Below are 16973 nucleotides of genomic sequence, written 5' to 3' on the forward strand. Positions count from 1 at the left end.
AAAAAAATATTTATGGTCATCCCTCGAAACGACCACCAAGGTCAGTACGATAAAATGGCGTCAACTGGAGCGATAATGAGTACTTTTCCCTCCCCCACACACATCCGTATCGTCTCAGGGGGTGACCACAGTGTTCTGCCTTAAATTGTGGCGTTTTTCTAAGAAATGGGTGCTATGTACTGTGCGAAAGCAATCGATTTTACAAGAATAAAATTTTGGACAACCCTCTTCTAAGAATGCCATTTGAGTGTGTCAGTGTGGCCAGCTCGGGGCAATATCATATTATAAACACATCACATCACGTCTCTCCTGTTTATAACTTCGTAGCAAAGAATAAACGACATTCATAGCGATGAAACCGCTAGCAAGAGCCACAGGAACTTTGCTGCAAGACAGGCATATGTAACGACGACTTAGCGCAGATAAAGACGTGTCATATTATACTCTGTACTACTGACAACAGGCCAGCGAAAAATCTAACAATCTACAGCAAAACCATCAATTATTATGGGCTTTATAACATAGGTGTGCAGCTGGACGAAACATACACGCCGAACCCCCCCAGACGATTTAAATCCCTGACGAAACATACACGACGAACCACGGCAACGGGTTAAAGTCCCTCCCAGAGGACTTGCTCCCTGAATTTTTCTGCCCTTAAAAATTCCACGACCTCCGCCGGGTTTGAACCCGTGTACTACGAGTCATGAGGTGGGAACATTACCTCTAGACTACGGAGGCCGCTAAAACTCAGTTAACTTGATCAAATAAAAAATTCTGCTAAATTGTGGTATAAAGAGTAACAATCTGCACTTTTTCAGAATACTTTTGTGGAAGATATTCTCAATCCATTTTCCCCTATTAAAGTGTGGTCCAATTTTTTTTAACTAGTCCATCAATGAAACATAAACTAGTACTTCATCTGTTTCAAGATACCACACATTCCAATTCCCCATGGAGAAGAAACAAGGGATGGTGCACCCTGGCTTTAATTTCTTCACATCATTGCCTTTTTCTTTTTAAGTGCTTCTTCAGTAATGCCTAAACCATTCAATTTCAGTATAACCCCTGATGTACTGCACAACTATATTCTGAGTTTCTAATCCCTTGCGAATATAGAGAGCACTGGTAGCTCAATTACATCAAATCCAAATTGACTGAGAATCAAAATCCATGAGGAAAGGGAGATGGTGCTTCCCTTCTATTCTCACCTTACTTCCTTTGAGTATGTGGTACCAAACTGAAGTGCCGCCAAAATCCACATGGAAATCTGTGTAGCATCCCTTAACAGACATGAGACAGTATTTCTGAACTTTAGGGTACATCATTTCATCAAGGACATTGGTAGATTCAGTCTGTGCATCTTTCAGATGTCTTGGCCACACAACATCAACCCAATCAATCTGTCGTACCTAACATGAGAAAAATAATATGAATATCAATAATTTCAAGCCTGAAATATAATATTCCTGATCTGTTCAATGGACCACCTCTGTCGTTTAGTGGTCAGAGTTCCTGGCTACAGATCCAGAGGTCTGGGTTCGATTCCCGGAACTACAAGATTTTCTGAGTAGTAGTGGGTCTGGAATGGGGTCCATCCAGCCTCTTGAAGATAACTGAGGAGCTATTTCAAGGAAATAGTGGTTCCAGTCTAGAAAATCGAAATGGCCATGGGGATTCATTGCACTGACCACGCAACACCCTCTATCCGCTAAAGTTGGCACTAACTTCGCCAACAAGCGGTGGTCACTCAGTCGGTATAGTATGCTTGCGGACTGAAACCATGGAGTTTGTTTATGTTTGATCTGTTCAATGCCTGAAAAATATATATCTGAAATCTACAAACAAGTGATGCAATGAACATTTTCCTAACTTGTTTCAAATTATGCCAATATTTTCATATATAGCCATTTCACTATATATTTCAATTTAATTTTTACAGTGTATAAAAACAAGATGCCAGATTAAATCAAGACTAACCAAAACATACAACAAAGGTGGACACAGTAACAAACATGAAGTTATCACACATCACTTTAAACTAATATATACTAACCACATTTGGAGTCTGAACATAATTTTCAAGTTTTGTATGAGAGAATTCAAGGGAGATGACATTGAGCAGCTTATCTTTGTTCGGATCATCATAGTATCGCTGCCATTCCTTCATTGACATTTCTACATTTTTCTGTGTATTCACATCCATCACGTCCAGCACCCGCCGTGAGCCTGTAATTGACATAAATAATTAACAGGCGACAAAATATAAATACCTGCTAAAACTCCATTGGTGGAAATTACATAAAAATACTCACCAACACACATCCGAACATCATTAACAGAAAAATTTGGACTGGGGACTCGCAACCCAAGACCAGCTTTATCACGAAACAGTAATGGAGTGTTAAATCCATGTCTCTGCAGGTAAGCCAAGTTGAAATCTGGAGGGGGGAAAAAAAAGATAAAAATATATTCCAAAGATAAAGATTCCACTCAGATAATATCAATGATACATAACAAAGACACCTGTTTGGCAGATCAATTTTGTTGCTCCAAACAATTCTGAATTTTGAACAGTTACAATGCTTGTTTTTGCATTCTTGATATTGGGCTTTAACTATTACACCTGTGAAACATCAAGGGATGAAATGCAAAACATTTTACTTACTGGACAATGACAATACCTAAATTGCAGTTTTTACTACAAAACATTCAGACAGCCTATATTATGAATGTCATTTGTTTAAAAGGAAGAATAAATAAATAACAATCTGTAGAACTCATTTTACATAATGTGAATTCATATCACATGAACCATTTATCAGTTTTTCCTGAGTTAAAAAGACTCTGAAGACAATATAACAACGAAAATGTATTTCAACCAATCTGATGTGGGGGGGGGGCCTTGCATACCATCAACATACCTGATCCTACCATCTCCTTAACAAAACACTGCGGAAAACGATCACTTTCCATCTTGTCATCCAACCGGAATGAACGCCGACCCTCAATTTCCTCATCTCCAAGCGCCCAGTCATCTGTGTAGTGTTTCCGCTCTTTGCGATCTCGCTGTAAAGGGAATATGCAAATTACTCAATGAACATGAGAAAAGTTAAGGACTGCTCATTTTTTTCAGCATGCAAGCACGCATATGAACACCTCACACAGTAATGGATAATAACATTGCCTACTTCTATCACATTAACTTCAATTACAGACTGTTATGAATTTAGGGTTCATAACTGTTAAAATCATATTAAATTAAGAATGTTTTAATTTCAGATGCCACAACAAAACATGCAATGTTTTCGGTACAACAGGAGACGACAGCTACTCTTGCAGTTAACAAAATAATATATTCACTGTTATCAAAATAATGTTTGTGTCAGAAACTCAACTGCTGCATTTTTTTAAGGATTTGAAAATTGTGGTTCTACCCCAATGATGGAGGCAGTAGGTTTATCCAAAATGTTGGTAATCAGTTATGAGTGTCATAACCCAATACACTGTGACATGTACAAACGTTGCCAAGCAACACTGTGTAAGCATGTGACAGCACAACAGCCTCTGCTAGAGAACAGCTCTGTGGACACATTTCTCTGGCAACGAGAGAACATGCAATAATACGTCTTCTGTGTGATCCATGCCGGGGTCATATAATGAGGACTAGTAGTTCACTTGTCATTGAGTCAACTGAAAGCTGCAATTGTAAGGGTAAGGGCACATCAAGGAAACTGGCAAATGCAATGCAACCACAATTTCCAAGAACTGTTATCAGCCTAAGCTGAACACGATACTGAATGGAGCAGTGTGAACTGAGGAAACTGTGTTGCCGTGTACAGTATCTAAGCAACAGACAAACCTAAAAAAATGATTTAAAAATGTGTGCATGCATTACGCACTGCCATCAAACCAAATGTGAAATATAAACTCCATTTGGCTGTCATGCTGCATCTTTGCAATTGGGGGGGGGGCTATTATCACACAAAATTTCAAGATCATACATTAAGTGGTACTCCTTCCCTCTCAATTTGGCTGCTCTGCTGGTAATACTGATCACAGAAAATTAAAAAGTCTCTGATCTCCAGCAGTACATAAAATTTCACAAATCATGCAACTAACTGTTGTTATGGGGGCAGACACATGGCTAAAAACTATATCAAGATAGCTAATAAAAATGTAATTTAAAAACTCAAAACTGGAAAAATGTTTCACAACAAGACTACAGAAATTTCTTGAACAATGAACCAAACTCAGAAGACCTGAGTTACTGAGGGGCACACTTCAGAGATACTCAGTAATACACAACAAATAATTACAATCTCAAGCTCATTGTTCAAAGATTATTTCAACTGCAAACATGTAAAACAAATTCAGATTCTAATAAATTACAATACATCATATGCAAATGTACATTTGAATTCTGAATCTGTGTTTCGAAAACAAGTAGCATGCATCTTGCTCAGTTAATCAATGAAAGTAATCTAAGAATTCAGTTCAAATAATAATCAAGCCTGCTTTTTACTAAAAATACAGGAAACTTATTGCACATAGTTGCAGAAGGCTGTCACGTCTACATATACTCAAAATTTAGTCATGTCATTCAATTCCTGATGACAGAAAACTGAACCTGCCATTTGCTAGTTTCAAATAACCAATCAAATCCTAGGACTATAGACAGGCTTTCCCATACAAGGTAATATTCATGGCAGTAATGATTGTTAATTGTAGTTATGTCATGAAGTTTGATCTGACTGTGGCCACAGTGATTGCAGATGACAATGAGGGCATATCCAACAAAGAAAGGAATGACAAAACGAGAAATGGGCAAGAAAAAAACTGATGAAACATAAAGCAAAATGTGTCATATGAATAAGAATGGAAACATCCTACATAGAATAGAGACTGGCTCCCCTTGAATTGGCTGAATGCAGTGTTTCAGGAATATAACCCTAACATTAAACATGACTTCATTTTGAAATAAATGATTTAAGTAACAAAGAGGTTCAAGATGTGTACTTGTTTGGACTGTGAATGTACCTGTAAAGTATTACCAAAGACGAAAATCTTGGGAAAAAAGTAGCCTAAATGTGTTTAAAGTGTCACTAAAAACCAAATGTTCCTCATGTGCTTCCAAGCATAACACTCCTAAGTCAAACACCCTACAAAACTTACAACCTTCAAAACATCCTCCAAAACTCCATCACAAAACCTGACAGAAATTAAGGCACTCCTACATCTAATTGCACAACATTTGAGGACTTATACAGATCATACCTATGAGTCTCATTCTATTCTCACAATAAGAAGAGGGAATATTTTGCTGGCGTTCCCTTTCCCAACATCTGCGTATTTCAGAACAAGATGTAAATTATCACCTAAGTATATCTAGTTTTCCCCTTGTACCAATTACACACTGTTAAAACCCCTGCATGTTTCAGTCACACATTATCTTCNTTCTTTTTTATATTTTAATACAAGGATATGGATTCTGTCATCCCCAGTCTGACTCCCATAAAGCATGCCACAAACAGGAGGTGAAGATGAACACCTCAACAATGAACTACAACTAAAAAGAGAAAGATCCTCATTTCAAAGAACTGCTCTTAGACAAGCTCAAGGAAGCCGTGCAAAAACATGAAAGTAGAATGTATTTTCTTTCACTTCCAAAAAATCAACCCCTCCTATGCCTGCCAGTTGCAGATATTATTTTTGAAAGATAGAGTTGTCCCTGCGCTTAGTAATTAAGCACCATGCCATGAAGACGTATGGGAGAGTGGATGTGTAGAACTGCGTTTTCTTGACCTCATCACTAGTTGGAGGTGAGTGGCCAGCTTCACACCTCAACCTCTTTACCCCATGGAAAGACCCTTGGCACCCACTGGATAGACGGTTGGGTGGGCCCCAGAGCTGGTCTGGACAACACTGAGAAGTGAAAATTTTTGCCCCTTGAATTCTGACCCATTGGTTGTCCAGCCCATAGCCAGTTGCTATACCCATTGTGATATCCTGACTCATTCAGATATTATAGTCAATAAATGTGGTTTATAATATCTCCTGTTTGCCATCTAGGGGGGAAAATTATTCCATGAGCTATGTATGAGGAAAGTAGGGAAGCCAAGAGTGGATTAATGAGACAGTCACATGCTGGGTACATTTTGTACATAATCTTTGATGCTGGAAAAAATTAGGCTTCTACTCTATGGGGTCTACATGCATAACTGCAAAGTCATCATAAAGCATATCTTCTCTACCATAGGGCAGTTATCTCACGTGTGAAAGGGTTTTCACTCTAACCAAACAAGTAATGGATACAAGCAGAAAGAAAACTTTAGTATGTATGCGCAATGAAGTCAGCAAAACAATACAATCTGGAAGCCTACATTGTTGCTCTTACTGATGAGAGTGATTTATGAATTGTGCCATTGAGATGGTCTCAGATAGCATGACATACAGTGGAAACTCGCTTAACGAGCATAATTCGTTCCAGAATCCTACTCATAATGCAAAACAATTTTTCCAATATAAATTAATGTAAAATATGATAATGCGCTCCGCTCTTTACAAAAACAGAAGATCGCATTAAGTGGAGGAACTGTTTTGGAAGAGATTGTGGACCTGTCGTCTGACAGATTACTGATGAATGAATGAATGAATGAATGATAATGCATTCCATGCCGAAAATAATACTCAAAAAATTTTATGTATAACGTTTATTCAAAGAAAATTATATATACATTGTTAAGGAGCGTGAATCATCTTAATCTTTTCTTCTATGCGGAATGAACCAGCCTGGAATGCAAATTCGATTTGCAGAAAACAAATAAAAAAAAAAATTGAAATAATTAGTTTATTATATATGATGCATATCTAATTCTTTTTACTAGAAAGCTGTCTAGAGACATTTGTTTTTGCCGACGCTTCAAAATTTGGTGAAAATGCGACACAGCATTATCATTAAATAAATTTGTAGCACGCATAGCCATTGCCTTATTAGGGTGATGCTTCTCAATGTACGATGCAACAGTTTCCCATGCTTTCAGCATTTCTCTTATTGCACCAGAAGGTTGCTGCTTTGCTGTTATCTCCTCCTCCTCCCCTCCTCCTCTGACAAACTCTCCTCCACAACTTCTTGCTGTGAAACACAATGCAACTCCATTAGCTCTTTGGTGGTCATCAGCTCTTGGCTGTGCTCTTCCACAAGCTCATCGATATCATTGTTATCCACCTCCAGCCCCATGATCTTGGCCAAAGAGACAATTTCATTGACTACAGGCTCCAAAGGTACTATCTCAAACCCCTCAAAGTCACATTCGACAACGCTCTCCGGCCAAAGCTTCTTCCAAGCAGAAGTGAGGGTTCTCTTGGTAACCCCTTCCCACACCTTTTCGATCATCCTGAGGCAGGCCACAATGTGGAAGTGATATTTCCAAAACTCTTAGAGTGAGACTGGTCCCTTCAGTCACCTCAAAACAACGCTCGAAGAGTGCTTTAGTGTACAGCTTCTTAAAGTTAGAAATAACCTGCTGGTCCACAAGCTGGAGTAACGGAGTGGTGTTGGGAGGCAGAAACTGGATCTTGATTAATTTAAATTCTTCAGGGAGGTCATCTTGTATGTGTGGAGGATGGGCAGGAGCATTGTCCATAACAAGCAAGACATGGAGTGGCAGATTCATCTCAAGCAAAATATTTTTTCACAGAAGGACCAAACACTTCATTGATCCAATCAGTAAAAAGGTCACGTGTCACCCAAGCCTTGTTGTTGGACTTCCACATCACATTTGGCCTGCTCTTCTGGACTTCACACTTCTTGAAGACTCATGGAGTTTCTGAATGGTAAACAAGCAGCATTTTAATTTTCAAGTGGCCGCTTGCATTGGCACAAAATAGCAGCACGAGACGGTCTTTCATTGGCTTATGGCCAGGCAATGCATTATCCTCTGCTGTTATATAGGTTCACTTCGCCATCTTTTTCCAGAAGAGACCCATCTCATCACAATTAAAAACCTGTTGCGGCAGGTAACCCTCAGAATCTACGAGCTTCTTGAAGTCGCCGATGAAGCTCTGCTGCCTTTGGGTCGGAGCTTGCTGCTTCACCATGCCTTACAACGCTGCGGATGCCAGTTCTTCTCTTAAACTTCTTGAACCATCCACGGCTTCCCTTAAATGCTTCTTCGGCCGTTGATGATCCTGGTGTCTTCTTAACGAGGTCGGCAAAAATCACTTTCGCCTTCTCACAAATTATGTTCTCGTTAATAGTGTCGCCTTGCAATTGCTTTTCGGTTATCCATGTGAGGAGCAACCTTTCAACATCGTCGAGAATACGTAACTGCTGCGTAGATATTCCTGTCACTCCCTTTGAACCATCTTCCTCCTTAATCTTGTCCTTGTTCTTGAGGATACTGCAAATCGTTGAAGTAGACTGATTGTATGTGCATGCTAGATCAGCCACGCTCACACCTTGTTCTCGCTTTTGAATGATTTTACGTTTCATATCTATGGTTATTTCTATTCTCTTATGGCTGTCTTTTTGCGGCTTTTTCTTCGGGGACATTTTTGCAAGGGTTATTAAACTTTGCACAAAAAAAATCACAAATAATATGTCTGAAGATAAGTTTGGAAAAATGTGTGATCACAAGCAACACTAAGATGCTAGTGGAACGAGTGCTAAACACAGACTGATGTAGCAAGCATACAATCCGGGACTTTCCCCTCTTGTCACTCGTTATGCAAAACGTCGCTCGCTAAGCGAGTCATTTTTTTACAATGTTCTGCTCGTTACGCGAATTACTCGTTAAGAGACGTGCTCGTTAAGTGATGTTCCATTGTATATAAATTCCATGATGATTGGTTTCAGCATTTAGGTAACATTAAGGTTATTACAATGACAATCTGAGAAGCTGCAGCGCTGGTATTAGTAATGGGAAGAATTTTTAATGTTTGCCAGTCAGATGATCTCAAGATGGCATGACACATACATACCAAGTTTCACAACAATCAGTACATCAATTCAAGTAATATTATGTGTATTACCTCAACAGTTTAAGAGGCTGTAACATTGGTACTACTAAAGAGAGGAATTTATGATGTATACCGTTCAGATTGCTTCATGTGGCATACTATACTTACCAAGTCTCACAAAGACTGGTATAGGTGTTCAAGCAATATTAACATTCTGCCTCAGTAATATGAATGGTTGCAATGTTGTCATTAATCATTGAAAACATTTATGAAGTATGCCATTGTGATGGGCTCTGGTGCCATGATATACGAACTAAATTTCATAAAGAGTAGTGCAGGTGTGTGCAGGCAATATTGTTTTCATTATGGAAATTTGAAAGGCTGTAATGTTGGCATTAATGATAGGAGGATTTATGAATTACACCACTGAAATGGACTCTGGTACCATGATACATGTACAAGTTCCAAGACAATCAGTTCAGGCATTTATGTAACATTACAGTTAGTACCACAAAAATTTGAGGCTATGAAGTTGGTAATACACATCAAAAGGATTTATAAAATATGCTGCTGAGATGGCTTCATATGGCACAGTATATTTACCAAGTTCCATAAAGATTGGTACCGATGCAGAAGCAGTTTTAAGATCGTCTCCAAAATTTGAGAAGCTGTAATGTTGGTATTACTTATGGGGGGGTTTATGAATTATGGCACTGAGATGGGTTTACGTGCCATGATATACATACCAAGTTTCCTAAAGACTGGTTCAGGCATTCAAAAGTTGTTAGGGGGTGATACACATACAGACACACAGGCAGCAAGCTGATCTCATAAGCCTACTTTCATTTTTTTTTTCAAAATAAGTGAGCTAAAAACATGAGGAGAAACTATCAAGTAATTGCCTACATTTATTTGCTAAAAGTGGCCAGACCTCGGTATCCTTACAAACTTCTCTAACTAGACCCCCAATCTGTAAAGGATAAACAAGGCAAGGGGATTTATCCCAACATTTAAAAATTCTAATCAACAGAAAGTACAGTGAGCTTATCTTTGACCCTGAAACAAATTACTCAGCCAATCCAGTGGAAAACAGGCAAGTTCCGTGCATCAACTAATTTAATGTGGTTAGGCCTTCACTGCACTTTACACGCTCATAACAGGCCAATAAATTAGAAATAAACCCACCCATATCATAGTACATTCTGTAAATGGTCTGTTGTTACATATGCATTCTTTCACCTCTCTAAAATGTTCACATTCATTCATACTTAAGTTCCTTTTTGGAAACAGAGAATTCTTGAAACCTTAAACTTTAAACCTCTCTCCTATAACAAAGCTATGAGCAATTTTCAAACCTGGCAACAACCAACTTCATCCACCTTCTCTCCAGAGAGCACTTAGCATTCAGATCCACTGTGTACTAACGTCATCTTGAAAGACATGGCTGGCCACTGTCCATATGGCAGGACCATGTCTCTTGAGACACTCTGTCATTCATTCCAGATTATGCTAATATTCTGTCTTGTCACAAACAAGTAACAGCCTTGTGCTCTCTGAAATTACTTTCATTTACACCACAGATCTAAAAATATCGTAATATATCAAAAGAAAAAACTTACTGCCATTTCCAGCATCTAATGTGATGTGGTTATCTTTCATTCGTATGTCAGTCATGGGGCTGTTGACTGTGCGGTGACAAATAATTTGGGGCAGAACTCAAATAACCCCCCTGATAACAATTTAAAAAACCAACTCCATGGCATAGTGTCAGGATACTATTTGCTACATACCTATTCATGAAATATGCTCCCTTTTATGGAACCAAGGGAGCATTACAGTAATATAATAGTCTATTATTTTTTGTTGTGGTAACAAAGTCATGTCGACAGAAGCAAACAAACTGTACAGAGTGGCAAAAAGTAGTGTAAACTTACACATTAAAATATTCAGGTAATACGTTTTATACCCACACTATATACATTCCTATAGTTGGCAGTGCGATAAATCTATGAAATATCCAATGAATATTAACATTTAAAGACTCTGGTTACTAGCGAAAACAAAAAATTCTCACAACCATCTTGTGACAATTATACACCTGACATCACTCCTAGGAAAATAATATACCGAGGATATATGGAAGGTGGATCTAGCAATATTTTATTAGCTGTTAACTGATATTCTTCTTCTTGATGCAAAATGCCATGATCTGGTTTTATATGACAGTGAGCTGTACAACAGGCCCAATATCAACGAACAAAAAAAAAAACTAAAGCTCAAGAGGAGCATTTTACTTTCGTAAAACTGACCATGAACACGAAATACAAGTCCGAAACATACAAACAACATATTTCAAATAACTACTACTACACAAGTACGAACTCCTTCCCAAACTTGTTGCCCGGGTTGAATTACGGGGCGGTTCTAAACGTCACCCTGGTTCAATTGAAGGCCCGTTCTGCGCACGAATATAATCAATAACAAGGCCATAAGCAAGCGCGGAGAAAAATCGGTACTTCAAATAATAACACTTCCCGAAGGTACAACGTTCTTCGCATTAATCATGGCGCGGGAATTAATATCATACGATAAACAATATTTCTGACATACGCCTGTACTTAACACGGATCTTCGCGCCTTCTCCTACAAGAGGTACGCGCTGTTTTTCAATGGCGTCACTTAGGACGACATTCACGTCATAATTAAACTGCGAAAGGTCTTGAAATACATAACCTTACACTTAATTTCTCGTACGTAACACTTTTAAACATTGGAAAGAATCACTTTCATCATTCGAAATTGGCTTACGTACCGGACGAATAATATATTCACGCTGTGTTTCGGAGCGCCCTACATCACACTTCCTACCTGTGGACGCCATTTTGACCAACTGAAACCGCGTGTCTCGTCCGCTCGGAAGAACCTTGGTACAGTCACAAACGAAATTATGCTACACAAAACAAAAGAGCACTTATGAAAACTTCTTTCTTCAACATTGTACCTGTAATATATCATTGGAATAAATTGTATTACCAGAACAAAATCTGGAACATATAATATCTCCACAAGCTCTAAAATCCACTTAAATAATTTAAATATACCCATACAAAATCACAAAAATGCTGTAACTCCTTGCAGCTGAAATGATTGTAGTTGCATGTGAATCCATAACGGTTATAGAAAAAAACGTATATATCACGTGTTGAACTACCTCAAAGTCTGTGTACATTGCAAATTATAGCTTCTTATACAGTCTGGGCTTTACAAAAACAAGCCAACGTGTCCTACCACTTGTAACACGGTGTTACTTTTATGTTGCAAGGGTAAACACTTTCTGCCTACTTATACCGTGTAATGCACAATATTGCGATAATTCTTCCATCACATCTTTTATCATAATGGTAGAATGGCAAAAACAGAGTTAAATCCTAACATATTTACAAACTGGGTTCACAGTGCATTATGACTAATCAAATAAGATGAATGTATCACAAAGTGGAGAAATTATACTACCAAATTGCACTATCATATTAAGGCTTAAAAACTGAAATGCGTGGGTAATAACAGTAATTACTTCGTACTTAAAAACCGCCGTAGGAAAGACATTTGAACATTCTGTTAATGAGAGTGCAAAAATTAAAACATCGAACAGTAGCTATGAAAATCTCGGATATTCAAGACATAACGTAAGTAAACATGTAACAAATAATGATAATGTAAATGGAAATAACTTAACTACTTGAATTACAACTAATATACTACACTATACATGAAAACATGTGCATCAACAATGTACATCAGCTGATGGCAGGTTACACACCTGCTACTGTTTACATTCCAACACCTGTAATTTAACAAATCTTGACCCACTTCTTTTGAAGTAATTGGACAAGCTTGCATTCAGTGGTCGCACCTGAATATTCTGTTATTTGGCACTAATATTTATAGTACTTATGGCATTATGCTGACAGAGCATCTAAAATTGACAATCACCATTGTTGCGATTCCGTACAAAGTTCTCGGTATACACCGTGAGTTCGTGACAGACACAATGCCCATGATGGCGACTGCAAATATATCGGCGAAATCCATGAACAGAACTGCAACAATAGTAATAATATATATAAATACGTAAATTGATTGTCTTACAAGTTGTCTCGTTAACACTCGCTTTCCCACGATGCTGTCCCCCATGGTACATACTCCGATCGTTCGAACTCTTGCGAAATATTTTGCTTTCTAACTGCCAAAACACCGTCTGCACCTCACAATTCGCTCACCTCGACTTGCTTCGACTCACGTAGATAGGATACAGAAACGTCATACAAGATTACCAAATCTGTAAGAATAGCTTTTTTGAAATCTCTATTTACGGTACAACATTCTCTAGTAATATATGTTGGCAGCATTGAGACGGTCCTACAGCACCTCCAAGCGGAGAAAACTGTAATTCATATCATATCTCGCCATCTAGTAAGAGAATGTTGAATTATTTTCCATCTATGACAAATTTGGATTATAGATGGCGAAGATGATTCGCAGGCACCTAAAATATATTTATACAATAAAAAATATATATACACACTTATTCCAATCGCGGGGTGACCGCTATGATAGAATAACTACAAGTATCATGTTTCTGGACATTATCCATCGCCCTGTCTATATTTAAAAACCGTCCTATTTATGTTTAAAAACACGTTTCGGAGACTGGGTTCTGTCTCCGTCCTCAGGTAAAACCTACTCAGTTGGTCCCAATACTTAGAGCTAGTCCAGATCTCCGTCCTCAGGTAAGACCTACTCAGTTGGGCCCAATAGATAGAGGTAGTCCCTTTTGGGCCCAGCCTCTCTCGGGATGACTGCCGCAGAACTGACGATATCTCAGAAAACACTTTCAAAGTGGTAATAGTGAGTTTAAAGTGACGGAAGTGGTTGAGAAATTACTGCCCTTCAGAGTAGCAGAAGTACAAAACTCACAGACCTGATGAAAAAAATTAGGCAAAACCATGGTAAAATTATGACTTGAGCATTCAGATCGTGTTAGTGTGGTGAGTAGCACTGACCCGTAAATGTCTGGTGGAAGAGGTGGCCTGGTGTTTTTAATAAAGAACAAAATGGAACCTCAAGAAGGGTGTCCTTGCATTGTTCACCAGAAACACTTCTGAACAAAATTCCTTGATTTCGAACATGTAATGACTGCTATATATCAGCAATACATTTAATAAAATCGAATGGCTTGAATCACGATTAATTCAAACAGTGTTTGGCAAATATGAGAGTATTGTGAAACAGAATACTTATCTGGTGTTCTCTAGACTACTAGTAAAGCAGACGTACTGATGAAAATGTGGGTTTTCATTTTTAATGACCACCAAGAATGAACCAAATCTTGAACTTCAAGGAAGAGAAGAATACAACGGCAATATTTGCTCATTTGTGTAGAAGTGTCAAAGTTAAAACTATGATTGTTACAAATGAAAGCTGTAATATGCTAATTTTTCTGACGTTACAGAATCATGGGGTTTCTGAAATGCAATGTGCCAACTACGCAAACAAAATGACAGATCTACTAGAAGAGTTCTAGAAGAGGTCTGGAAATGTCTACATACATTGTAGAATAATATAAAATATACCTCTCTATTCGGCACCGAAGTTATCAGTGTTCCAGAAAAATTATGTAATTAAAAATTGGAATTCAGTGAAATAATGACTTGAAAAAACATACTCAATGATGTTGATAATGCAATAGGATTTTAGAAACTGTATTTTCGAAAAGGCTATTCTGAAGTTATTTCACATGCTAGCAACATGTGCTTACTATCAGTTACTCACGCGAAATGATCTTTGAGGAAATAAACATTACCGAATGAAAATGCCGGTCTCCTGTAAGTGATAGCTATTTCCATAATGCTCTTCGTATGACAGGATTATTTATGGTGGGTAGCAAACATAGGCACATTATTTTCATAGGTTGCATCCTGTTGTGTCTCACAGACAATGTATAATATGTAGGAACTATGCTACCGTCAAAACAACAAACATTTCAGTATTATATCAGATCTTTACTACTGCAACATTTTTCGGTCATACATGACCATCATCAGGAAGGAATACGTATAGTTATTGAAATACCGATACGGGTCCTTATCGGTGCAACGCGTCGTATTGAATATTAATATAAGAACTTTGCCTCAGATTGGTGTAAATTAAAATAGTAAATACATGATTAAAAATAAAAAGATAGAAATAAATAAGGGTATACTATGTATAAAAATGTTGAAATATTATTAAAAATATTAAAGGTATATTAGCAGTATATGAAGTACATTAAAATGTACTAAAAAGTATATGTAGGTGGGTTAGGGGTCCGTATGCCCACTAAAATATTTTATAAGGATAATTTTTTAATTCGCTTAGTGGGGGGGTTATTGATGGGAAAGCCAGAAGGAATGGAAGCCACAGGAAAGACCAAGGCGTAGGTGGGTGGAAAATATTAGAATGGATCTTAGAGAGATAGGATGGGATGGTATGAACTGGATAGATCTGGCTCAGAATAGGGACCAGTGGAGGGCTCTTGTGAACACGGTAATGAACCTTCGGGTTCCATAAAATGCTGGGAAATTTTTGTGTAGCTGCAGTATTTGCGGCTCCTCCAGAAGAGCTCAGCTCCATGAGTAAGTAAGTAAGTTATTGGGGGGTGGAGTCCAATTAGGTCCACTCGGCACGACGGCCACTAATAGGCCTATTGTAGCCTGTCCCGGGCGATTATGATGATGGAGAATTTGGTGGAATGAATATTGGCAGGGGAAACCGAAGTACTCGGAGAAAACCCGCCCCAGCGCTACTTTGTCCACCACAAATCCCACTTGACCAGACCCGGATCGAATCCGGCCCGCCGCGGTGGGAAGTCAGCGACTAACAGCTTGAGCTATGGCGCGGCCACTTTTAAGGTGTGTAGGTGTGTAGGTTGCGTAGATCTTGTTGCCGAAATTCTACGTATTAAGCTCGGTATGTGAAGCCCAAAGACACGTTTTTCAGTGATATACAAGTTTTGTGGTATGTGGGTATTTGGTATGGTATTCCCACGCTATGTGTCATATAGATGAAACGTGCAAGGCGTATGTTTCTTGTCTGGGCGTATATACTTTCGGTATGTACGGTGTGTTCTACACTGTGCGGTGGTTCGACGTGTAGCTCCTCAATTATCCTCACGAAGCTAAGTGGACCCCGTTCCAGACCTACTACTTCTCAGAAAATCTGGTAGTGCTGGGATTCGAACCCGGACCTCTGTATCTGTAGCCAGGAACTCTGACCACTAGACCACAGAGGCGGTCGCAGTCCCCCAACTCATCAGGATTTTAGGTACGGTACATGTTACAATCCCTTCTTCATTTCATTTTATTTTGTTAATTGACAGGAAATGACTCGAATAAAAATGATTTAAGATTTACAGGACCAATGACAGTTTTCATTACAGTGAACTGAGCATTACTAGGAAAGTTTTGTCTGCTTTTAACCCGGACGCGGGAGTAGAGAAGGGAAATTCTGGTCCTATGGGATGGCAGTTGCCGACTATGTATTTTCCCATTTGTTCATTTTATTGGAAGCTTCTCCTTCAACCATTTCAAGATCCTATTACACCACTTCTACTCTGCAGAAGTTAATATTTAATCGTTTTCTCTGTCGGATGTGTTGCTTTTACCGATAACATGTGCATAAGCTCGGGAATCACTGAGTGAATTTCACTGTCACTCAGAGGCGAAAACAAAAAACTTGGGTAAGGGAAGGAGCAAAGGCACGCGGTAGCGTAGTTTGTTGAGGCACTACGCTACAAGCCGGAAGGTCTAGGGTTCGAGTCTCGATGAGATGAATTTTTTCAGTTGACCTAATCCTTCCAGCCGCAATATGGTCCTGGGGTCGACTCAGCCTATAACGGATATGAGCATCAGGAATCTTACTGTTTATGTGGGGGGGGGGGGGGGAGGGGGGCCCACCGCGTCGGGTGTCAAACT

General features: G+C 38.8%; 1 protein-coding gene across 2 annotated transcripts in view; it reads right to left on the bottom strand.

Annotated features, from left to right (window-relative positions):
* The window catches only part of LOC111871260 (jmjC domain-containing histone demethylation protein 1), a 55531-nt gene extending 42280 nt beyond the window's left edge, over nucleotides 1-13251 (bottom strand). The window contains exons 1-5 of one of the 2 annotated variants that reach the window (XM_023864236.2): nucleotides 13111-13251; nucleotides 2925-3069; nucleotides 2316-2441; nucleotides 2057-2229; nucleotides 1212-1412 (exon numbers count right to left, since the gene is read on the bottom strand). In XM_023864236.2, coding sequence (XP_023720004.1) covers nucleotides 1212-1412; nucleotides 2057-2229; nucleotides 2316-2441; nucleotides 2925-3069; nucleotides 13111-13155 — 690 coding nt within the window. In that variant the 5' untranslated portion in view covers nucleotides 13156-13251. Of the gene's footprint in view, nucleotides 1-1211; nucleotides 1413-2056; nucleotides 2230-2315; nucleotides 2442-2924; nucleotides 3070-11773; nucleotides 11949-13110 lie in introns of those variants that run through there. The other variant, XM_033754172.1, reaches the window with a different exon arrangement.
* Between the last annotated feature and the right edge of the window lie 3722 nt (nucleotides 13252-16973).

This window comes from Cryptotermes secundus, unplaced genomic scaffold (genome assembly GCF_002891405.2).
Source record: "Cryptotermes secundus unplaced genomic scaffold, Csec_1.0 scaffold699, whole genome shotgun sequence".
Classification (NCBI taxonomy): Eukaryota; Metazoa; Arthropoda; class Insecta; order Blattodea; family Kalotermitidae; genus Cryptotermes; species Cryptotermes secundus.